The sequence below is a fragment of the Acinonyx jubatus genome, chromosome D3 (genome assembly GCF_027475565.1).
Source record: "Acinonyx jubatus isolate Ajub_Pintada_27869175 chromosome D3, VMU_Ajub_asm_v1.0, whole genome shotgun sequence".
NCBI lineage: Eukaryota > Metazoa > Chordata > Mammalia > Carnivora > Felidae > Acinonyx > Acinonyx jubatus.
The window spans coordinates 45,616,404-45,642,432 of record NC_069392.1 but is presented as its reverse complement, the minus strand read 5'-3'; the positions used below and the strand labels follow the sequence as shown (position 1 = coordinate 45,642,432).

Here is a 26,029-nt window from a genome sequence, read left to right as displayed (position 1 = left end):
CATTCATCAGTTGATGGACATTTAGGCTCTTTCCATAATTTGGCTATTGTTGAGAGTGCTGCTATAAACATTGGGGTACAAGTGCCCCTATGCATCAGCACTCCTGTATCCCTAGGGTAAATTCCTAGCAGTGCTATTGCTGGGTCATAGGGTAGATCTATTTTTAATTTTTTTGAGGAACCTCCACACTATTTTCCGGAGTGGCTGCACCAGTTAGCATTCCCACCAACAGTGCAAGAGGATTCCTGTTTCTCCACATCCTCGCCAGCATCTGTAGTCTCCTGATTTGTTCATTTTAGCCACTGTGACTGGCATGAGGTGATACTATTGAATGTTAAACATGTGTCTCCTATTTTTGAACTTAATGCAAGGGACAATTGCATATAAAAATCATAGGCATATCTAAGCATTTATGTACTTAAAGGATTTTCATATTTTAGTGTTTGAAATTAACCAAGGTTTAAAAGATCTAAAAAATACAGAAATGACTAAGGAACTCTGAGAAGTTACCAAAGAAACACTAATAAAACCTTATAGGAGAGATGAAATTAACAATGAAATCAAAATAAAATTTTATTACAAAGAAGGAAGAGGAAAAGGTGGAGGAGGAGGAGGAAGAAGAAGAATTAATAATAACAAAAAATAAATAAATAAAACATCACCAGACTAAGAAAATGTGACTCATCAGCAAGGTATAACTTACACTAATGGCACATAAAGAAATCACTCTTAGCACTACACACACATTAAAGACGTCAAATAAATACAGAAGTATATTTTATTAATAATTATTGACATCTATTAGTTCTGAGAATGTTAAACAGCTACATCAAGTTTAATCATAGAGTCCTTTTGCCATCTCGTAGCCTTTCTCTTACATATTTTTTCACAGATGTTTTAGCTGATGTGGAAGTTGGAAGAAGAGGGCAGGAAGGACAAAAGGAAAGCCATCTTTCAACCAGTTGGTGATCTTGTCTCTCACTTACTCTCTTATCCTATGATTGCCAGGCCCTCTGAGGAACTCTGAGAACCGCAGTTACCTGCTCTTCCCTCTCCACACTTTCTTCTTTTCTGGAATCAGTAGCATAGAGCCTGGACGTACACGTGCCTTCTACCTTTCCATCTGGGCACACCCTGGCTCCCTGCTCCTGACAGCTCAAACCCCAACATGCCTTCCCACTTCCAGCGAAGAGGACAATATATGTCCTTCTTCTATTGTATACTTTAGGAAAAAATGACTTTACAACTTGACAATTTCTCATCACTATAAAATAAAAGGGAAATTCACTTAACACTATAGCAAACACTGAACATAGAAAACAAGAACTCTTGACTTTCGCAATCAATGTTATATCAAGATCTAAAAGACAAGGAAGAGGCAACGAGTAAGAAAAGTACAGTGCATTTGTGGCTGTGAGTTTGCAAAAAAGATTGTTGTCTATTTCTGGTTATTTTCCCTTGACTTCCAGTTTCTGATTTTTCTTTTAAGTTTGCAAGTGTTACAATATTATGGACTTTTCTCATTTTGCCCTGTCTAGTGGAAAGGGAAAAATAAATGTCAGATCAAATTCATGTAGGTGAGCTTAAGACTAAAATTTTTGTAAATGATAAAATCATCTTTAAGAGGACATTGACCGATTTTGTGTTAGTATGGGTTGCTTTTTCACATGAAATATTCTCAAGAAAGCCTTCTGGAAATGCTTGTGACATAATGGATACAGAAAAGGATTGACAAGGGAATTGAACCATTGAAGCCAAAAGGTGATTTCATACCAAATTGTTTGAGGACGCTGCTCTGGTGAAAGAAATGAACGAATGATCGTGAACAGAGAATATGGAGCCCAGCAAAAGGCAAAAACACCTAAGAGAATGGCCAGTGACTTGGCTAATTTCCTGGCTCTGAGCAGTTCAATGTGTTCCCTTTGGTGAAGACATAGGGAATCACAATGGGAGAGGGAAGCCATTTTGGAAGCAATTATATTGCTATTTGTCTGGGCTCTTAGAGAAAACAAGAGACTGCTCTTTCTACCGTGTCTCTTCGAAGGAACAGATGTTGCTGTTTCCTTCAGTTCAGGAAGAGATGTTCTTGAAAACAGTCCACCCCTGAGTGAGGGTCCACAGTTATTGGGAGGGGTAGGAGAAGTGAGTCCAGGCTGGCTTTGCCACCGACTGAGATTACCACGCTTCCACAGCCTCCAGTAAATGTATATGTTGAAATAGGCCACTGACAAGACTGGAACCACAAATTCCAAGAATGAAGTGATGGCAAGGATGTACCATTTGGAAATGAACCCAGGTTCACAGTCCTTTTTCTCCGAGACTCTGACACTGGAATTATTCCAAGACTCTGAAACTAGAATTATTGGCCCGTGCACTAAGAAGGCCAGAACCCAGACAGCCACCATCAGAGCTACGATCTTCAAGATCCCAATGTGTTGAGTTCTGTAAGATATCTAAAAGAGAGGAAATAAGTTATTTCCATTATAATGAACATATGTTGGTTGCATATGGCATATCATAGACCCTCAGGAGTTTCAGGGATATGCAAGAGGTAGGGAAGTTACCTGGCCCTGAGTAACTGGGTAAGTAATCTAAAAGGTCAACCACCGTCTATGAGAGATAAACACATGAACCAAGAGTTTTTTGAGGGGACCTGGAACAGACAACCTCCCTAAGCTTCTTTTAGATCAGTAAGGTTCCTTCTAGCTCATATATTCCATATTTCTCTGATTTCCTCACTCAAGGGAAAGGAAATTATTTCCCCATGAAACTGGAACATGCCTCCCTTTCCACTATGGTTCATGTACTATTTTCTCTGAGTTTCTAAGTCTCGTGCTACAGTGGCTACTCATTTTTATTAAAAAGGTGAAACAATGCCCAGCACTGTCTTTCTTTGATGGATTGTGCAGGCTGGGAAGGGCTCACCAATTGGCTGGAGGTAAGAAGAAGCTGGCTTCAAAAAAAAAAAAAAAAGGTTATTTTTATAAACTGCAGGGAAGTGGGTTTTTTTTTTTCCTACATTACTAGTATTTCTTAGGCTAAGCTAAAATGCATATGGTGCTGACCACAAGTTCCCATATAAAATACGCTTCTTTGCCTTCTGCTTCTCATGCCACTAATTAATATATCTCTTGCACTAAATCTAATGATTATGAAGATGGTAACAATACCCAGATGGTCATAAAACTGCATTTAGTTTTTTAATTGCTCTGTTCAGCCTTTGTAATGATGTGATGCAATATGCTAGGAAGTGATCTCTATTCTATTATGCATAAGGTCAAATGGGATAATGGACATCCAAGGGAATTGAGAAGATGATGCCCATCTCTTCATCTCTGGGTAGCATTTTTCACAGGTAGCTCAAGCATTGCTTGAATTCAGGCCCAAGCCAGTTGGCATGGCCTTCCTGACATCAATCAATGGCCCAGTCCTCACCCACGACAGGATCCGTTCATTATTCAGAATATTGCCTCTTATGCCTTCCCCACCCCAATAAGATATCCAAACGTTCCATCAATCAGATTTCCTTTATGAGGCAGAGCAGCCTACAGAACACACTGGTGGTAACAATGAGACGGGATTGCAGAGCCCTTCTGAGTGCCTGTTGCAGGTTGAGCTGTGTCCTCAAAAGAGATACGCTGAAGTCCCAACACCCAGTGTCTGCGTGCACGACCTCATTTGCAATGAGGGTCTTTGCAGATATAATAAAGTTAAGATAAGGTCATACTCGATTAGGGTGAACCTCCCTGTAAGAGGCACACAGACACACAGGGAGAATACCACGGGACAATGGAGGCAGAGCCTGGAGTGATGCATCTACAAGTTGAGGAAGGCCAGGAAAGCCAAGGATGGCCAGTAATACTAGAAGCTAAGAGAAAGGCATGGAACCGGCTGCCCTAGAAGCCTCAGAGAGCATTGCCCTGCCTACACTTGGATTTTGGACTTCAAGTCTCCAAATATCAAATTTATTCCAGAGAACAGTTCTGTTGTTTTAAGCCACCCAATGTGTTCTACTTTATTATAGCAGTCCTAGGAAACCAGCAACAATATTTTCATGGTCTTGATTTTCCTGTCAAGCTTCCTTCATCTTCAGTATACTCTCCACTTACCATCTTAACTCTGCATACATGTTAATTCCCACTCCTTCCAATGACACTGTTCTACTTTCCCTCACCCACCCTTACTTCAGCCATACAGAAATCGGCTCTCCAGAAAATGTGTCTGAGCACTGTAATCATGCACTGCCATCTGCATTGAGCCTTCCTTGTCCAAGTTATTATCAGATTTCCATCTTTCAGGCTCAGCTCATGACCCTGCCCTATCACACTACTTCGTACTACAGCAAGAGCTCAGCTTCCCCACAACTACTTCCCACAAGTTTCAGTGGTCTTTGAGGGCTTCCTGGCTTACACAGCTGTATTTGAAGTATTAGCCAACAGAGGTGCAAGAGCTGCCTGAGTGCCCCTCGCGAACATCCATGCACTGGTGTTACACAGTTGACTCTGTGCTTGGTGCTAAGGACCTGGGATCCAGCTGGCCCAGCCCTCACCACAGGGACAGCTTATGTGGCCAGAGGAATTCCTCAGGGCAAGACTAGAAAACAAACCTACTCATTTTCTCTCTGTGGACATCACTCCTTCTGTCTCTGTGACTTCTTTTTTTCTTTTTTTTTTTTTTAAGTTTATTTATTTATTTCGAGAGAGAGAGAGGGCACAAATGGGGAAGGGACAGAAAGAGAGGGGGAGAGAGAATCCCAAGCAGGCTCCATACTGTCAGCGCAGAACCCAATGTGGGGATCAAACTCATGAACCACGACATCATGACCCAAGCTGAAGTTGGACACTTACCCGACTAAGCCACCCAGGCACCCCTGTCTCTGCAACTTCTACACACTTCTCCTAACTGCACCTGGGGTAGACCTAAGAGCTTAGACATCCAGTGAAAGGATGTCCTAATGAATGTTAAGTGGGAACACCCAGGAAAGGCTACAAAAGAAATATTAACACAGAAAACAAGGAAATGTTTAAGTACAAGTGGGAAAGATTGTGAATTAGAACACTCTTTTTTGAACATGTTGACTGACTTAAAATAAGAAATACATTTTAGGGGTGCTTAAGTGGCTCAGTTGGTTAAGCCTCCGACTTCAGCTCAGGACATGATCTTGTGATTCGTGAGTTTGAGCCCTGCATTGGGCTCTGTGCTGACAGCCCAGAGCCTGGAGCCTGTTTCTGATTCTCTGCCTCTGTCTCTCTCTCAAAAATAAATAAATGTTTAAAAAAATTTAATAAAAAAAAAAAATACATTTTACATCATAACTAAGTCCATAGACAGAGGTATTCATAAAATAACACATTTATTATGTACAAAGTACTCTGATATTTTATACTCTAATTTTTAAAAATTGTTTTAGTATGTTCTTCTATGCACTTTTTCATTTAAAAAAAAGTGGGGGTGCCTGGGTGGCTCAGTCGATTAAACATCTGACTCTTGATTTTGGCTCAGGTCATGATCTCATGGTTCGTGGGTTCAAGGCCCATGTTGGGCTCTGCACTGACAGTGCAGAGCCTGCTTGGAATTCTCTGTCTCCCTCTCTCTATGCCCCTCCCCTGCTCATGTTCTCTCTCTCTCTCTCAAAAACATTTAAACATTTTTTTGAAAAGTGGTCACGACCCACTGAACTGACTTCATGACTCAATAACAGGTCATAACCTGCGATTTGAAAAACATGAGCTTATAGGCATCTAAATTGTTCTCCCAAGCTGATCTGCACTCTCTCCATAGTTTGTCCAGTACAAATTGCAGTGGACCCTGGGTCAATGAAGTACCCAAGGCCAAGTGTCTGGATGTCTCAACACATTAATTCTCCCCTTCTTCCTGGCAATATGGTAGCTTAGCTAGAGACCACGTTTCCCAGCTTTTCTTGCAGTGCGATGTTACTGCAAGATGTTACTAGCAGATGGGTGTTAGTAAATGTCACCAGTAAAATGTGAGCGGAAATGATTGTATGATTCTGAACCATGTGGTTAAGACAAAATCCCTTGCCCTGGATTTCTGCTCTTTTCCCATCCTTTCTAGAACCTGGAGTGACAACAACCTGAATTTGACCATGCAGAGGAGAATAATGACCTAGAGCAGGGGTCAGCAAACCACTGTCCATGAAACAAATGTGGCCCACCACCTGCTTGGATAAATAAAGTTTTACTGGAACACAATGAATGAATCATTCTTTTTTTTTTTTTTTTAACATAGTATGTATGGCTGTTTTTGTACCATAATGGCAGACTCGAGCAGTTGCAACAGAGACCATAGGTCCCTTTCTAGCTAAAGTTTGCTGACCCCTCCCCTAGAGGGTGCACAGCCACCCTGTTAGCCTAGGTCCCTGGATGAGTTTCTGGAACAGAGGCTCCCACCTTTCCTGGACTGTTCTGTGACAGAAAAATCAATTTCTATCTTGTTTGAGCCTCATCTTTGTTCCCACAGCTTACCCTTGCCTTCTGCAATATACCTTCCCAACCCTGTCTACTGCAAGCTGTGCAGACCTCCCAAGTCAGAACTATCACTGTCCCCTCAACAACTCCAACACCATGCTTAGTATACTGTACTGAACCCATTTGTTCCTGGATCTGTCTCCACATTAGACTATTATGCTCCTCGAAAGTGGAGACTCTGCGGGCGCCTGGTTGGCGGTTAAGCGTCTGTCTCTTGGTTTTGGCTCAGGCATGGCTTCATGGGTTCGAGCCCTGCATCTGGCTCTGCACTGGCAGCATGGAGCCTGCTTGGGATTCTCTTCCTCTCCCTCTCTCTCTGCCCATCCCCAACTTATGGTGTCTCTTTCTCTCTCAAAATAAATAAACTTAAAAAAAAAAAAAAAGTAGAGACTCTGCTAATTCATTTCCCAGCACTCAGCAAAATCCCTTGCACAGAGTAGCATCCCCCAAAGATTTGGGTCCTGGGACTCAAGAATGAAGGAAGTTTCCCATCTAGGTTTCCTAGACATCAGATTACTGCCCCTTATTTCTCTACCCCTTTCACCCTCTGTCTTTACTTGCATCTGCCCTTGTTTGCTCCCTTGTTCTATTGCTGATCAATTTAGCTGGCTTATGAACTGCCACTAACTTTTTAATGAGGCTATTCCAAATCCTGGGTCAATTCAGACTTTCTTGGCATGGGTCCTACCCTGGCACTAAGAGTTGATCCTTCAGGTTGGGCTCACCGTCTAAGCTATAGCCTCCCTGTACACTGTCTTTTCCCTTTGGCCATTGAAAATTGATTTTCTCATGACATTCAAAAGTGTGCGTGTCTTTCTACTTGCCCACTAGATCCCACCTGAGGAAAATATTCAGGTCTTAATTTGTGTAAGGAATGAAACTGATAGGGATGCCTGGGTGGCTCAGTTGGTTGAATGTTAGACTTTGATCCAGGTCATGATCTCACAATTCATGGGTTCAAGCCCCACATAGGGCTTTGGGCTGACAATGTGGAGCCTGCTTCAGATTCTCTGTCACCTTCTCTTTTTGCTCTTCCCCCACTCACGTGCATGCGCATGCACGCTCTCTCTCTCTCTCTCTCTCTCTCAAAAATAAAAAAAATTAAAAAAAAAAGGAAAAAAAGAAACTGATAAACATACTGCGACCCCCACATCTATCCAATCTCCTATGGACTCGGTACATACCGTTTCTGACAACTCGCCTTAGATTTTCTTTGATGTCTTCCCATTTCAGTGGCACATAGGGGAGTGACTTAGCCAAATCACACACAGAAATTGTTCACTAAGGGCCAATGAAAACTTAGTGCCAGTTAACTGAAGGATAATCAGGCTCCTCTACGGTTTGCCAACTAAACAAAAAAATTACACTTAAAAAATTTTTGCTTGTGGACCCAAAATTTACAAGCACATAATGTTTAAAGAAGGCAAATTAATGTTTCGACTTACAGCATTTGAGACTGACTGGTATCGATCATAGCTGATGAGTACAATGTTATACACAGATGTTGTACACAAAAGATAGTCAACAATGAGCCAAAACATGCAGAGTTTACTTTCAGAGCTCCAACCATACAGCGTGTGAGGGATGTACAAAGGAATGGAGATCATACCTGTACAAAGAAAAAAGGTTAAAAAAAAAAAAAAGCACATATCAATGACTACCCAGAGGCATAGGTACACAACACAATGACATATATGACATGACCAAAAATGGCTTGATGATAATTTAGAAATTCATAGTGCTTCATCAGCAAACTCAGGACTGATTTCCTATGTGTTCTTTAAATACCATTTTTATAATGGCTGTCATAAATATCCTGTGTTTCCTTATTGCTTTCCAAATGAAGCACAGGTCTGGACAGCATTTCCAGCCACATACAGCACAAGCCATCTTCACGTTCGTGATGCAACCCACACAGGATGGGCCAGCCTTCCCCCAAAGACAGCCTGTAGTTTCATATCCCCTTTGCCTTTGCCGACAGCATTCTTTCCTCCTAGAATATCCTCCTCTCTTGTACTGAGAAGTCTACCTCCTCATTCTCCATGCAGTTCAAAAAAATGACTTTCTCCTTGTCATCTCTTTTGGAACTTCCTTGGCAGAAGGGACCCCTCTGTCCCCTGACTATGTTGGCACTTTGCTCTTCACTCCCTCTCTCAGGTAGAAATACTTGCTACTTGGTATCTCTGTCATCTTTTAACTAGCTTCTCCTGAGGCCTGGGACCATGTTGTAAGTTGATCTTTGTATTTTTCACAGCACTTAGAGTTGCCCGGTGGCTCACACATTTAACTTGGGTAAGTTAATAACAGCCAATATATATTGTGCAGTTACCATATGCCAGACATTGTGCTATGTCTGCTGTATATATCACCTCATTAAACTTTCATAGAAGCTGTGTAAGGCAGAAACTATGCTGAGTTAGACGATAAAGAACCTATAGCTCAAGAGGGAGACATGATTGCCAAGGTCTACTCAGCTAGTAATGGAAGATTGGCTTTGAAACCAGGCAGTGTGATTTCAAGACTCCCTACCGGGACACCCGGCTGGCTCAGCCAGTTAAGCATCCGACTTCAGCTCAAGTTTTACTCTCACAATTCATGAGTTCGAGCCCCACATTGGGCTCACTGCTGTCAGCATGGAGCCCACTTCACGTGCTCTGTCTCCTTCTCTCTGCTCCTCCCCCACTCGTATGCACGCTCTCTCCCTCTCTCTCTCTCTCTCAAAAATAAATAAACATTAAGGGAAAAAAAAAAGACTCTTGACTTTAACCACTACACTTCACTGAATGAACAAATATGTGAGTGGTTCAGCTTAGCACAGAAATAGCCTAATTAAGAAAAATGACTACCCTGGGTTCCCTTTCCTTAAGCTTTGCTGGGAGTTTTCCGCTGGATTGACATTTCAGACAGGTGACACTACTCACTGAGAATATAATCTATTAAGTGGAAGCTCAGTGAGTATCTTCATATTTCATCAGGCACTTGGCAGGATTTCCCATTTTCATATGAGAACCAAGTAAGCCTATCAGGAAGAACAATAGTAAAGGTAAAAAGAAAGGAGAAGGAAAGGGAAGGAGGAAGGCAACCCTACATTCTCCCAAAACAAGATGACGCGAGGATATGATGCTGTAGTTTCAGCACCAGTGAAAGGGGATGCAGAACTTAGCATTCTGTACCTAAGTTCACATACAAAGAGGAGACACGAGGCATCATGGAGATGGAAGAGTTGTGTGGTTGTTTTTTTTAAATGTTTATTCACTTTAGAGAGAGAGAGAGGCAGAGTGTGAGCAGGAGAGGGGCAGAAAGAGGAGACACAGAATCTGAAGCAGGCTCCAGGCTCTGAGCTGTCAGCACAGAGCCTGATGCAGGGCTCGAACTCACAAACCACGAGCCAAAGTCGGATGCTTAACCCACTGAACTCACCTAGTAATGGAAGACTGGCTTTGAAACCCAGGAGCCCCAGTCAGTTCTTATATGTAGTTCAAATTGCCTGCTTATTTCATGTTTCAATTATATTTTTAATGATAACTAAGCTTCCCTATGGTTTCTCCCATCTCAAAGATGGGTGTGTGCACGCACGCGTATGCATACACACGCCTGTGGTATAAAATAGGTAAATAAATAAAATAAATCAAAGTATCTGAGATAAATCACCTGAGATAAGTCAAAGTATCTTCAAAACAGAAACATATATTTTGGTCCAGAGTTGTGGCTTCTAATATTCCCAACATGAATATTTTACACACACACACACATACACACACACACACACACACACACACTCACACACACATTTCCTCCACAGAAATGACAGCAAAGAGTACAACGCCAGTAATTCTTTGCCTGACAGACACCACTGTCTATTTAAACGTTAAAGGAAGGGAGACTCCTGGGTGGATCAGTCTGTTAAGTGCCAGCTTCTGCTCAGGTCATGATCTCACAGTTCGTGGGTTCTGCTGTCAGTGCAGAACCTGCTTGAGGTCCTCTCTGCCCCTCCCCTGCTCTCTCTCTCTCTTTCTCTCTCTCTCCCTGTCAAAAATAAATAAACATTACACATTAAAGGAAGGCTGTGAGTTCAATAATCTTGTCCACACATTTTCTGAAATAGATGAAAGAGGAAGGGTGTGTTTGGGTGTGTCCAAGACTTTAGTTGCTGCTTGACATAGCATTTTAAAAGAGGCCGTAGCCTATTCCTTTGGCTTTCGTGAAACCCCGCTGTTCCCTTGTGTTCTACGTGATGTTTTAGCACAAACGTCATGCTCAGATCCTCTATCATGTTGAGTGGGGGAGATGTTTGTGGCTCATTCCACCACTGTGGAATCGGAAACATTTCTAGGATACACCCACTCTGAAGTGTTTCTGTAACTTCCACTCTGGAAGCATACTTCTGGGTCAAATGGACTTGATAAGGAAAACTAAGAGCCAGTTTCTTGAAAGGAGCAAGAAGCCTTTGGCATGACACATTAAGGGCGTGGGGGCTGAGGGAAAGAAAACTGTATTAAGAGAAGATGGTGAAGAAATAAAAACAAGGAGGTGAAGGAACAGGGGGAGGAGAGAAGGGAAAAAGAAGAAGGATGGGAGGAAAGCCCAGGCCACTTGCCCACCCCAGCCTGCCCTGTCTTTCCTGTCTCACTTCCTGCTACGCCCTCCATCCCAGTTCTTGGGCCTCAGAAACACCGCACACACACCCCTCAGACCCTTGCACTTTCCTTAGCACGAACTGCTCTTCCCTCAGAAGCTCCTTCTATTTGCTCAGAAATGTCCTGACCAGTGAGCCTTGCCCTTGACATTTCAATGGCAACCTCCATCTCTAGCACCCTTTCTCTCCCTCTTCCCTGCTGCTGTTCTCACTAGCAATGACCACCTTCTAAAATACTACGCACTTTTATTGACTTATTTATACTTATTATGTATCCCCCCCACTGTCCCTCCCCCAGTAAAAACAGAAGCACCACGAGGACAGGGAATTTTGTCCCTATTTTCACTGCCATATGCCCAGCACTTCAAAGAGTGCCTGCTTCAAAATAAACCAGTATTGGATGAATAGATGAGAATGGGGAAGCCCAGTTTGTGTGAACATTGCCACCAGTCTGGTATTGTCCTTTCTTTCCAAAGCCAGCTAAGACGCTGCATCTTCCATGAGAAAATGACAGTCAAAATGGGGGGTGGGTTGGGGAGAGAGCTAAAAGTCCCTGTGAATTCTTTGGGCCGAAAGAGAAATGTGTGGATAACAGTGAGTGCCTAGAGGGTGTTATGAACTGAATTTTTGGGTCGCCCCCAAATTCATATGTTGAAGCTCTATTCCCCAGGGTCACTACATTTGGAGATAGGGTCTACAAGGAGGTAAAGTTAAATGAGGTCATAAGAATGGAGCCCTAATCCGACAGGATTAGTGTCCTTATAAGAAGAAACACCAGAGACTCGGTCAATTGGGTGTTCAACTTTGGCTCAGGTCATGATCTCACAGTTTGTGAGTTCAAGCCCCGCATCAGGCTCATTTCTGTCAGTGTGGAGCCTGCTTCAGATCCTGTTTCCCTCTCTCTCTGCCCCTCCCCCACTCTGTTGTGTGCTCTCTCTCTCTCTCTCTCTCTCTCTCAAAAATAAATAATCATTAAAAGAAGAAGAAGAAAAAACACTGGAGAGCTTGCTTGGTCTCTCTCTCTCCATGCACACACAGGGGAAACAACACGTGAGAGCACATGGAGAAGGCAACCATCTACAAATCAGGACAAGGGCGTTCACCAAGAACCGAATCAGCCAGCACCTTGGTCTGGTACTTCCCAGCCTCCAGAACCTTAAGAACGTCAATTGCTGTTAAGTCACCCCGACTGGGGTATTGTGTTGTGGCAGCCTGAGCTAACTCACGAGAAAAGAGAAGAGTCCTGAACTGAGGCATGAAGCGACTAAAGATTAACTGTGCCCTCCTGAAAATGAGGTTCAGACTCTGTCAGCCCCAACCACCTTTGTCCTTGCAGATCCTGCCTGGGCCATCTGTCACATGGTCATGTAGGCCATAAATGCCCACAAGTGCAGATGTGAAGATGGTACCCACAAATGTGATACCAATTTTATAGACGTCTCCCTATATTTATATATATTGATGGTACTTTGTTTCTGGAATAGTGTGCAGATGAGATATATTTCTATCAATGTAGCTGGTACTGGAGTTTTTCCTCAATAACTCTTTGCTTTCCAACACAACAGTCAGCCTGGGAAGTTGTTCAGGTGCTACGAATTTAGATTTTCGACTGGAGGCCATTTTCAAAATCTGTAAGAAAAGGGCACAACCAAAAGCCCATAATATCTAGCACATGTGATACTCCAAGCCATTGCCACATGGTTCTGGAGCTCAAGGTCTCCTGACCACAAGTCCTAAGAATTGCTGCCTTACAATTACATGAGTTCTGCCCTGGCTCACCACAACTGTCACGAGCCTACAGGCTGAGCCAAAAAGCCCACTTCTGAGCATGGCAAAGGAAAAGAACAGCCTTGAGACAAAACACCAACCTTGTTACAGAAAGTTCTCAGAAACTGTTCTAATTCTTCCATCGTCATGGCAGATGCTGTTAAATAAGTGGACATCTGGATGAAGCTGGCAAGGGGCATGGGAAATGTGAAGGAGGAGAGTGGCAGATTAACAGAGATTCTGGCCTGTGCCCAGTTGCTCTCAGCAAGCTGTGGGGTTGTTTTTGAAACCAAACTTCCCCATTCCAGCTTCTCCCACCTGCTACATCTCTGCTAATGTCTCTGAGGTAAAGCCTCACTCTATCCAGTCACTCAATTGTTTTAAAAATCTAGATCTCCACACTGCCTGTTGAATCGCCTCCAATCCAGACACACTAGCATTCAAGAGCCTTCATTATATAGATCCCAACTACTCCAACTTCATCCCCTACTGATCCCATGTAGCCATTTTTACACCAGCCAGCCTGCAGCCCACACTTAGGAAGACATACACAATGATTTTCTACCAGCATGTCTTTGCTGATTCTTGGAATACTCCTCCCCTCTCCATCTCTGCCTATGGAAATTCTACCCGTCCTTTGAAGTTCACTTCAGATGCTACCACGCACAAACCAAATGTGCTCTCTCTCTCCTCTGAGCACCCATAGCACTTGGTAGGTCTCTGTGGTTCTCACAATGCTCTATACTGTTACAGCTCCTGGTGAACATCTCTTATCCACTCTCCTACAATGAAACCTTACTAATGAGACTTAGTCTTCTATAGATCTCCTCATTAGCTAATCATACTTGAGTACCTAACAGTCCTTACACATGGATGGGTAATCTACTGACATTCATGACCTTGGGTGGAATTGACACGTATCTGCCGAGAAATCAAAAGAGAAGAGGACTAACATTTGTTGAGCAACCCTATGTTCCAGGCAATAAAGTAAATATTTTATGAGTTTTGGTTCACTGTAAGATACGCAAAAGCGTTTATGTAGCTATAGACAACCACAAGTTAAGTTATACTAGAAGTTCCTATAAAACAATATCATCAGCTGACTTTTCTACACATACTTATAAACCTAAACATTGAAGGAAGGTACCTCTAGAAACAAGTAACTCTTAGACTAAAACAATTTTAGAACTATTCTGGACTCATTTTTATTCTATAAAAAGAAAATAAACGATTTTCAAATGAAAATTCTCCTACAAACCCACAAACACCCACACACACACACACACACACACACACACACACACATATATATATATATATATATAGATATATATACACTACTCCCCTAAAGCCTCCACAGAACTTTAATCCTTAAACTTTTTGTTTTTAAAATCCCTAATTCTACACAGTCCCTTGAAATAACAAAAGTTTATTTTAAAGTTATAGAAATAAATTATAATTGGAAAAGATTATCTGAAATAAAGATATGTGACTTACCAACAAAGAAGTCAGCAATGGCCAAGTTAAGGAAAAAGTAATTACTTCGATGTCTAAGCTTTTGGTCCACCACAAAAGCTAGAATAACCACAGCATTTCCTAGCATTATAGCAAACGCTACTAAGCACATTAAAAATACTAAAAAAATGTGAGTGCTTGGTAGTAAAGCAATTGTGCTATTAGTAGAAGCTGACATCTCATCAAATGATGAAGAGGCCCTCATCATCTAGCTAGTTAGTAGAGCAAACGAATCCAGCAAGACGATTCTGACAAGTATGTTTTCCAATCGGATACCTAATACATATAGTCTCCTACTCATAACAATATTTCTCAAAATCTAATGCTGATCTCACTGTACTTCCTGATTCTTGATAAAGCAAACTTGTGATAACAGTTTCCCTTTAACTGACACTGAACAAGTTTTTTCCAAAAGACAGTGAAATGTTTTATTGTAAACATTTGAATGTGACTTAACCATCTTCATTTAATAGAGCAATATTATGTAATATATATGAAATATAATTGGTTCATCATATAAGTAAGAAATTGGGCTCCAGTGAGATTCATTTTTTAAACTAATATAGAACTAGTTAAAGATTCCCTTCTGACCATGATGGAAAAACAGGGGCTGAATTCACCATCCTATCTGACATAGCCAAAAAACTGGGCAAAATATATGAAACAATGGTTTTCAAGGCACTGGCCATCAGGCAATGAAGAACAATGATCCCTGAGAAAAGGGGTTTATGAGGCGAGCTCAGCCGTTGCCCCAGCTTACTGTCTTTTGAGACTTTCCAAGCACAGAGCAAGGAGTGGACATCCAGAAGGAGCCCCCAGAAGATTCTTTGAGATGGGGAGGTGAAGATGAGAGTTGAGGAGTATCAGATAGGACTCTGTTGCACCGCTGCTCTGTAATATATGCTTTTATTTATTTAGAGAGACAGAGAGAAAGAGGCAGAGAGAATGAGCAGGGGAGGGGCAGAGAGAGAGGGGGACAGAGGATCTGTCCCAGACAGAGAGTTCCACGCTGACAGAAGCAAGCCCGATGTAGGACTCAAACTCACGAAGTGCGAGATCATGACCTGAGCCGAAGGTGGACGCTTAACCGACTGAGACACCTAGGCACCCCAATATATATATTTTAACTGCACATAAGCTGGAAATCTTGTGTACAAGACGGTGCTTGTGATTTTAAAAAAATGTATCTGATAAAAATAAAATACACATTACATAGTGAGATTTGACTTAAAATATGGTTGATTTGATTGTTTTTCATTCATGGCATGCAAATTAATGATAATGATCTTTTTAAAAAATCTGAATGATGTTCCCCATCACTCTCCTTAATCTTTATTCTTTTTTGCATTCACTCATTCACTACCAAGAGGCATTAGGACTTTTTTTTTAATTTTTTTTTTAACGTTTATTTATTTTTGAGACAGAGAGAGACAGAGCATGAACAGGGGAGGGGCAGAGAGAGAGGGAGACACAGAATCTGAAACAGGCTCCAGGCTCTGAGCTGTCAGCACAGAGCCCGACGTGGGGCTTGAACTCACGGACCGTGAGATCATGACCTGAGCCAAAGTCGGATGCTTAACCGACCAAGCCACCCAGGCGCCCCAAGGTATTAGGACTTTTTACATTCTTCCACAATTACAAAGTCCCTTCCAAAACTAGCCGGGATTTAAAAAAAATTTTTTTAATGTTTATTCATTTTTGAGAGAGAGACAGAGATAGAGCATCAGCAGGGGAGGGGCAGGAGAGAGGGAGACACAGAATCCGAAGAAGGCTCCAGGCTCTGAGCTGTCAGCACAGAGCCAGATGCAGGGCTTGAACTCACAAACTATGAGATCATGGCCTGAGCCAAAGTCAGACACTTAACTGACTGAGCCCCCCAGGCGCCCCAAAACTAGCCAGTTTTTATGTTTAGCCAACTTTCAAGGCCTTTCTATTAAAAAAGCAATGCAGCACCGGTTTAATGTAATTTCTTAATTCCAGTCTCTAAATTGGAGACTCTAAAGAGCATTCAGTGTGAAGGGGGAAGGAAAGAAAGGTTGATAAATACACTGCTGACTTTGTAGTAGAAGATAAGGTACAAAAGTAAACAAGATGACTATAAGCAGTATAGATAAGATTGTAAAGGGGCACTGAGTGGGTTGGCTCATAAGGTAAACAAGGATTTATTTTATGGACAAAGTGTGGTAATCTGGACTTTTTTTTTTTTCTTGTAATTTCATGTGGGAAGAGAAAGCAATCCAACAGACTTTGGAGAGCTTGCCTTGTGGTCTGAGGTTGTAGGGAATTGCTTTCATGGAAGTGGACTGCCAGGTAGGTAACATTTAAGAAAAAGAATAATGACAAATTATGTTGGGCAAAATTTCATCCTTTCTTACCTTGTGTGAACAGAGAGTTGACTAGGTGCATAGCTCAGAATTCCATTCTAGGTACTCTGTTTACATTTATTTAAATTTACTGGTGTCAAGTCGCTGTAACTTGTGTGGCAGGCCCCTTCCTTTTCTATCCTTCTGATGTATGTCCAACGATTCTTTTTAAAATATTTATGATACTTTAAAAATTCGAGTTCTGTAAATAAAAATAAATATATATAAATAAATCCTAGTAGCTATCATCAGTAATCTTCACAGGTGGTTCACCATTCAAAAGAACCTATTCACAGAGACTGTTTAATAATCACGGACTTTGACATTCAGAAAGGCATGATTAAACCCTTTAAAAAAATTTTTTTTAAGGTTTATTTTTGAGAGGAAGAGAGACAGAGCGTGAGTGGGGGAGGGGCAGAGAGACAGAGACAGAATCTGAAGCAGACTCCAGGCTCCGAGCTGTCAGCACAGATCCTGATATGGGGCTCAAATCACAAGCTGTGAGATCATGACCTGAGTCAAAGTCGGATGCTCCACTGACTTGAGCCACCCAAGGTGCCCCATGATTAAACCCTTTTAATCAAGATTGTTAAACATCTAGAGATTTTCATATATCAGTTAGCAATTTGCTACTAAATAATGAATTTAAGTAACTTTTTTTAGTGAACTGTGACCAGTGATCTAAGGTCTTTTGGAATTATTTAGATCCTTTAACTTAAGCCACTAATTATGCTTATATAGCTAAGAATAGAAATAAACATCACCTTACCTCATGTAGTGACTGTTAAAGATTCATCTTGTGGGGCTCCTGGGTGGCTCAGTCAGTTAAGCATCCAACTTCTGATTTCAGCTCAGGTCTTACAGTTCGTGGGATAGAGTCCCACACCAGGCTCTGTGCTGACAGTGTGGATCCTGCTTGGAATTCTCTCTCCTTTTCCCTTTGCCCACCCTGTGCTCAAGTCTATGTGCACTCTCTCTTTCTCTAAAAATAAATAAATCAACTAAAAAAAAAAAAAAAGATTCATCTTGCTAATGTGAAGAGGGACACAAGAGACTTAACCTTACCCTGCAGAATTCTGCCAGTCTCCAACACAGCCCATCTCCTTTAACAAACAGGAGACTAAAATCATCACCATGCAGAGGCTTACCAGCAGGTTTACATTTAGGGATGAAGAGGAAGTAGAAGGACCAGACTCTTTTCTTCCTGAGGCTATTTTGCATTTTCAATTGCATTATTTGTTGTTGAATTTTAAGACTTCTTTATAGGGGGGCCTGGGTGGCTTGGTGGGTTAAGCGTATGACTTCGGCTTAGGTCATGATCTCAGTTTGTGAGTTCGAGCCCCACATCAGGCTTGGAGCCTGCTTCAGATTCTGTGTCTCCCTCTCTCTCTGTCCTTTCCCTGCTCACTCTCTCTCTCTCTCTCAAGAATAAATAAACATTAAAAAAAAAAGACTTCTTTATATATTCTGGCTACTAGATCCTTATCAGATATAATTTGCAAATATTTACTCCCATTCTGTGTGTTATTTTCACTTTCTTAATAATATCTTTTGAAGCACAGAAGTTTTTAATTTTGATGAATTCCAACTGATTTTTTTAATTGCTTACACTCATGGTGTCACAGCTAAGAAACCATTATCTAATCCAAGGTTATGAAGATTTACTATTAGTTTTCTTCTGTGAGTTTTATAGTTTTAGCTTTATATTTAGGTCTTTGATACATTTGAGCTAACTTTCATATATGGTGTGAGGTATGGATGCAATTTCATTGTTTTGCATGTGAATATCAAGTTGATGTTATTTGTTGGAAAAGTTACTTTTTAACCCATTGAATTGCCTTGCAATCCTTGTAGAATATCAATTGACCATAAATGTATGTGTTTATTTCTTGATTCTCAATACTAGTCCATTGATCTTTATGTCTATTCCTATGCCAGGACCATACTCTTCTTTATTTTCTATTCAGTTTAACAATATCTTTGTATCTCAAACATCAAATAAAGTATATTTCAAGCTTGTGAAATAGAATTTTATGGCTTAAGACATAAAATCACTAGGGAAGCCAATATTAAAAAGAAAACTCACCAGCATTTAAGGTCAATATGAAATGACATTTTAGCATTCAAACAACATACATTTGTTTAAGCTCTTGTAAAAAAAAAAAATTTAATAGCACAACAGCATAACTGGCAGATGACAAAACTGAACAGCATGAGTTTTCAGTCTTAAGCATAGAACTTCATTTAAAATGTGGTCATTATGATTATACTTAAATAAGTTAGGTAACATATACAAACATGGTCTTAGAACTTCTGGTTCCACATGTAAGGAACTTGGAATTCACCACTCCATCCTAATGATGAAAAAGCTGAACAGGCTGAAAAAGCAACTCTTCTTGGATCCATAAGAGAGGGAGGGACACAGGGCAAACTGCTGTCGCCAAGATTGGAAAGACAGCCGGGCAAATATACAGAGTTATGAGTTATCAAAGCAGAAGGTCTGAAAACAGAAAACACTAACGAACTGGTGCCAGGGTGCAAAACCATGAACTGTAATTGATGAATTGTTAGAGGATCAGGCAAGTTAACTCAGAGTGTAAAATTCCAGGGGGATCCGGTCACAGGGAGGACCCCACAATATTACGAGATTTGTTTCCAAGAGTTTGACCAAGTTCCCAGTGTAAATACCAGAAAAATCCCTTATACTTCCAGCAGGGGGAGAGAAAAAGAAGCCATTTTGAAATATGCCAGAGCACTCTGTTCTTAACAAGGCCTGCCCTGGGGGGGGGGGACTAGTTAACCAGAACCCAACCTGTTGGGGTTAGATCAGAGCCTAACAGATCTTAGGGAAGGGAAACACCCAACTCCAGCCCACTCCAGCCATCTTGTCCCACCTAATGGAGGAGAGTAAGAAATACTTTTACAGTTCACAGTCCAGAGGCATGGGCTCACTAAAAGACCAAGATGTAATCATAGGACTATAGAATGTTTCCTCTCTCCTGACACCTCATTGTCACATCACTAAAGGCCTATATAAAGCAGTTCTTTTTACTCAGTGCATCATGTCTGGCTATCAAAAAAAAAAAAAAAATTACAAGACATACCAAAAGGCAAAAAACACAATTTGAATAACATGAGTGAGCATCAGAACCAGAAATGGCAGCGATGTTAGAATTATCAGACTGGGAATTTAAAACAACTACGATGAGTATGAGAAGGGCTCTGATGGATAATGTAGGCAGTATGCAAGAACAAATGGGCAAACACTAACTTGAAAAGATGTATGTACCTCCATGTTCATAGAAGCATTATTTACAATAGCCAAGATATGGAAGCAACCTATGTGTCCACTGATGGATGAATCAAAAAGAAAATGTGGTGTAGAGGCACCTGGGTGGCTCAGTCAGTTAAGCGTCTGACTTTGACTCAGGTCATGATCTCACGGTCCATGAGCTCGAGCCCCACGTCAGGCTCTTTGCTGACAGCTCAGAGCCTGGAGCCTGCTTCAAATTCTGTCTCCCTCTCTCTCTGCACTTCCCTTACTCATGCTCTCTCAAAATAAATAAACGTAAAAAAAGAAAATGTGGTTTATAAACATACATACAATGGAATATCATTCAGAATGAAATCTTGACATTTGTGACACTATGGATGGACCTTGAGGGTATTATGTCAAGTGAAATAAATAAGACACAGAAAGACAAATACTGTATGCTTTCATTTCTTTGTGGAACCAAAAAAAAAAAAAAAAGACAAAACAAAATAACAATGACAAAAGCCAAGCTCATAGATACAGAGGACAGATAGGTGGTTCCTGAGGTGGGGACTGGGAGGAGGTGGCTAAAATGGGTAAAGGAGGTCAAAAGGTACAATATTGCAGTTATGTAAGTCATGGAGATGTAATGTACAGCATGGTGACTATAGTTAATAATATTTGAAATTTGCTAAAAGAGTAAATCTTAAGTTATCATCAGAAGAAAAAAAATACTTGTGGTAATATATATTAACCAGACTTACTGTGGTGATTGTTTTGCAATATATACAAATTTCAAATCATTATGTTGTACACCTAAAACTAACATAATGTTATATGTTGATTATACTGCAGTTTTTAAAAAGAGAGAAAGAAAGAAAAGAACAAATGAGCAATATAAGCAGAGAAGTGGAAATCCTAAGAAAGAACCAAAAATAAATGCTAGAGATAAAAAAAAAACACTGTAGAAAACTGGGCTAGTTAGTAAATTGGATATGACTGAAAAAAGAATCTCTGAACTAAAGGTTATGTCAATAGAATCCTAGAAAACCAAAAGCAAAAAGAACAACAACTGAAATAAAGAAAAGAATATCCAAGGCCTGTGGGCTGACTACAAACGATTAACATATGCATAGTGAGAATACCAGAAGAAGAGAGAAAGGAACAGAAGAAATATTTGAAACATCAATGACTGAGAATTTCCCCAAATGTCAGACACTAAACCATAGATCCAGGAACCTTAGAGAACACCAACCTGGATAAATACTCAAAAGACTACACCTAAGCATATTGTTTCAAACTTTCAGAAAATGAAAGGTAAAGAAAAAATCCTGATAGAATTTCAGAGGAAAAAACTACCTTACCTATAAAAGAACAAAGACAAGAATTACATCCAACTTCCCAGAAATCATGCCAGCAAGATGAGAGTGAAATATTTTAGTGTTGAGAGAAAAACCCACCAACCTAGAATCCTGTACCCTACAAAATTATCCTTCAAAAGTGAAGGAGAAATAGACTCTCTCAGATAAACAAAAATTGAGGGAATTTGTTGCCAGTAGACCTGCCTTGCAGAAATATTAAAAGTTTTTTAGGGGCGCCTGGGTGGCTCAGTCAGTTGAGTGTCTGACTCTTGATTTCGGCTCGGGTCATGGTCTCACGGTTTGTGGGTTCGAGCCCCATGTCGGGCTCTGTGTGGGCAGCATGGGTCCTGCTTGGGATTCTCTCCCTCCATCTCTCTCTCTCTCTCTCTCTGTCCCTCGGCTTGCTTTCTCTCTCTCTTTCAATCTCAAAATAAATAAACATTTAAAAAAAAAGTTTTTTAGAGAGAAAGAAAGAGGTCAGAAACTTGGATCTATCTAAGCTAAGGAAGAGCATCAAAGAAGGAATAAGTGAAGGTAAAAAAAAGAAAACAAAACATTTTTTTAATTCATTTTTAAATGTTTATTTCAAGAGAGAAAGAGAGAGCAAGTAGAGGAGGGGCAGAGAGAGAGAGAGAGAGGGAGAGAGAATCCTAAGCAGGCTCCATGCTAACAGCACAGAGCCCAATGCAGGGCTCGACCTCACAAATTGTGAGATCATGTCCGGAGCCAAAATCAAGAGTGGAACACTTAACTGACTGAGCCACCCAGACACCTCATATATTTCTAATTCTTAATTGATCTAACAGATAATAGTTTGTTTAAAAAAATAATACCAATAACATATTTGATTATGTATGCTTATGTAGATATCATATCCAGTCTTATATATGCTTATTTGTAAATGAAATGAATGACAGCAATGACATTAGGGACAGATTGGAGGAATTAGGATTATTTTGTTATTCTAGAATACTCATACTACCCAGGGGTACATGAAATACTAGACTGTTATTTGAAAGCGGAGTTGGATTAACTGTAAATGTATATTGTAAACACAGTTTCATGACTTCACTCAGTAGTTTCGAGACATAGATTTTGTTATCAGTAGATAGGTGCCATACAATCATATTAGCAAAGCCAAATTTAGTTTTTCCAGTCCCTCAAAATAACAGCCAAAGGAAATCCAAATTATAAAAATCAAAACAAACAAAACCCATACTTTCTCCAGTTATTTGTTCATCCTGATTAGGATATATAACTAATTTACAAATTAATAAGTCAAATGAAACATGAATTAAAGTTAAAAATAATTCTTAGAAATTGTCATATGCCAATGAAATTCTGTGATATTCCCATTTTGGAAACAATGCCATACATTTCTCATCCCTGTGTTGAGGGATGGCAAATGTGTATCACAGGCAACTCACAAAAGCCTAGGAATAGGAATACCAAAGAAAAAGAAAGAAATTTCAAGAGGTATATTTATGAGAGTATCAGAATATGGATCCATGCCAATGGCTCATCCTGTTACCCAATTCATCAGCAGATTCTAAGTTTGCTTCCTAAATGTTTTTCAAATTCATCTACATAGTTTCATCTCCATTGCCATTATCCTAATCCAAACTACCGTTATCTCTTTATTACTACAATAGCATCTTAAATGTTTTCCATTATCCACTCTTGTTGATTTTCAATCCATTTTCTACCAGAGCAACTAAGGTTCTCTTCTTGAAAGACAAATCTGATTGAGTCACTCTTCTGCTTAAAATCCTTTCGTTGTTTCACTTTCGTTGTTGCTCTTTTTAAGATCTTATCAGGGAAGAAATTTGGTTTATATACACAATGGAATACTACGTGGCAATGAGAAAGAATGAAATACGGCCTTTTGTAGCAACGTGGATGGAACTGGAGAGTGTTATGCTAAGTGAAATAAGTCATACAAAGAAAGACAGATACCATATGTTTTCACTCTTGTGTGGATCCTGAGAAACTTAACAGAAGACCATGGGGGAAGGGAAGGAAAAAAAAAAAGTTAGAGAGGGAGAGAGCCAAACCATAAGAGACTCTTAAAAACTGAGAACAATCTGAGGGTTGAGGGGGGTTGGGAGGGAGGGGACAGTGGGTGATGGGTATTGAGGAGGGCACCTGTTGGGATGAGCACTGGGTGTTGTATGGAAACCAATTTGACAATAAATTTCATGTTTAAAGAAAAAAAAGAAAAGAAAAGAAAAAAAAAAGATCTTATCAAGGTCTACAAGATTCTACCTGACTCATTTTGCCTACCTTTTCTGTTTCATCTCATAAGATTCTTTCTCCAGTCCCCTGCACCCCAGCCACACACCAACCTTTCATTTCCTCTAAACAAATGTTTTCAATAAACTTATAGTAAAACAATGAACTATAAAGGGTAGGTCCTCCCACCAATGCAATTCCCCAGAACGTTTATTTCAGTTGGTATTTTTTTCTTACATCGATCAGCCCTGTGCATGTCTCCAGACAACTTCCATCAGCTACTCCCACTGCAGCTTTCTTCCTGCTTTCCACATCACCTTACAACAGTTAGAACAAAGTGAAGTCTACCCTATACTATATAGGGTCCTATTACTATTTTTTTTTTAATTGTGGCAAAAGACACATAACTTAAGATTTGCTATGTTAACCATTTTTAAGTGTGCCATTCAGTGGTGTTAAGTATATTCATACTGTTGTACCAACCAATCTCCAGAACTCTTCGTCATGCAAAACTGAACTCTACACCCATTACCAACAATTTCCCATTTTCCCTTCTTCTCAGCCCCTGGCAACCACCATTCTACTTTGTGTCTCTATGAATTCAATGACTGTATGTACCTCATGTAAGTAGAATCATACAGTATTTGTCCTTTTGTGACTGGATTATTTCACTCACTTAGCATAATATCCTCAAGTTTTATCCATGTTGTAGCACATGTCAGAATTGCCTTCCTTTCTAAGGATGAATAATATACCACTGAATGTATATAACACATTTTGTGTATCTATTTATCTGTTGATGGACATTTGGGTTGCTTTTACCTTTTGGCTTTTGTAAATAATTCTGCTATGATCATAGATGTACAAGTATTTCTTCAAGACCCTGCTTTCAGTTTCTTGAGGTATATACCCAGAATTGAAATTGGGGTATTGTATGGTAATTCTGTCTTAATTTTTTGAGGAATCACTATATTGTTATCCCTGGTGGCTGTACCATTTTACATTCCTACCAGCAGGGCACAAGGGTTCCAATATCTCCACACCTTTGCCAACACTTGTTACTTTGTGTTTGTTTGTTTTTTTCATAGCAGCCATCTTAATGGGTATGATGAGATTTCTCATTATGATTTTGATTTGCATTTCCCTAATGATTAATGATATTGAGCATCTGTTCATGTGCCATTTGTATATATTCTTTGGATAAATATCTGTTCAAGTACTTTGCTTCCTGTAATAAAAAAACAGATTGACAAAAGAAAAACAAGCAGAAGTTTATTAACATGTACGCCTCACATATGTGTGGGAGATACCCAGGAAAAATAAATAAAACTCCCGAGACGATCCAAGCCACTATCTTAAATGCCATCTTCATCTAAAGACAAAAAAGATGTTGGGGGGGGAGAGGGGAGAGGAGGTAATTTACGGGAAGGTGGGAGGAGGAAATGATTGGTAAGCAAAGGTTGCCCTTTGCAAGGTAGACACGCAGATAAGACACAGGTGAAAAGTTGTATATGGTAATAGCTCTCTTTCTGGTACAGGCCCCCTTTCTAATGTAAATTTCCTTTATAAATGTAGATTTCCATTACAAAAAGGTAACTTTTTCTTAGTTTTCAGAACTTCTGCTATGTCTGCAGTTTCCTGAAATAATTAGCTCAAACTAATCCTTATTCCAAAGAGGCATATTTCGGGTGGCATATTCAGCTACACTTCAGCACCAATATCTTAGTAATTTCAGATAAATCTGATTTCACTTCTTTTACAAGAAACATCTATTAAGCTCCTCCTTTGTGTGAAACTTTAGTGGCATTTCACACACGATCTTATTTCATTCAACCCTCCAAAAGTCCTTGAGGAAGGATTATTTGCCCCATTTTACAGATGAGAAAAATAAAGCTCAAAGAAGTTAAGTAAGTTGTCCGTCCAAGATGGCTTCCATGCCCAAGGAACAGAACCAAAATTTAAATCCAACTCTGACTTGCAAATCTAATTCTCCTTAATTACAAACACATAGTTGTGATTTATCTCTTGACTGTCGAATGACAATAATACAATCTGGTAATGAGTTTGATGTCCTTTATTCAAAGAAGAACAATCCACAGATTAGGGGAGTACAGTGCCTGACAACCAGTAAAGCATTCTTGGCAAGGAATTTTGGGCAAGAGTGAGTTTTATAGAATATTAGGAGAGGTAAGACAGAAACATGGCTAGGAGGTCCGATTCCTTATAAGGCCAGCAGGTCCTACTGTTTAGAGTAGGGTCAGATAGCTAAAGCTGAGTTGGAGGACTATGATTGATATAAGCTGAGTTTCCTTGAGAGGCATTTCCCATAAGTGCAGACAGACCTATGTTTAGATCTATGACATGGGTTGTGCTACTGGGGCAGTCCCCATTTGGTGGGTCCTGATATATGAATT

General features: G+C 40.3%; 1 protein-coding gene across 2 annotated transcripts; it reads right to left on the bottom strand.

Moving 5' to 3' along the window:
- HRH4 (histamine receptor H4) lies at window positions 1-21,672 on the bottom strand. 2 transcript variants are annotated; one of them, XM_053206317.1, is made up of 3 exons: window positions 16,782-21,672; window positions 7,934-8,097; window positions 1-2,453 (listed from the first exon to the last, which is right to left on the bottom strand). In XM_053206317.1, the coding sequence occupies exons 1-3, from the start codon at window positions 16,810-16,812 to the stop codon at window positions 1,620-1,622; spliced, it is 1,029 nt and encodes a 342-aa protein (XP_053062292.1). In that variant the 5' UTR covers window positions 16,813-21,672; the 3' UTR covers window positions 1-1,619. The 2 variants fall into 2 exon arrangements, with proteins under 2 accessions (XP_053062292.1, XP_014931630.2); XM_015076144.3 differs by lacking the exon at window positions 16,782-21,672 and adding an exon at window positions 14,389-15,336.
- Window positions 21,673-26,029: the final 4,357 nt, after the last annotated feature.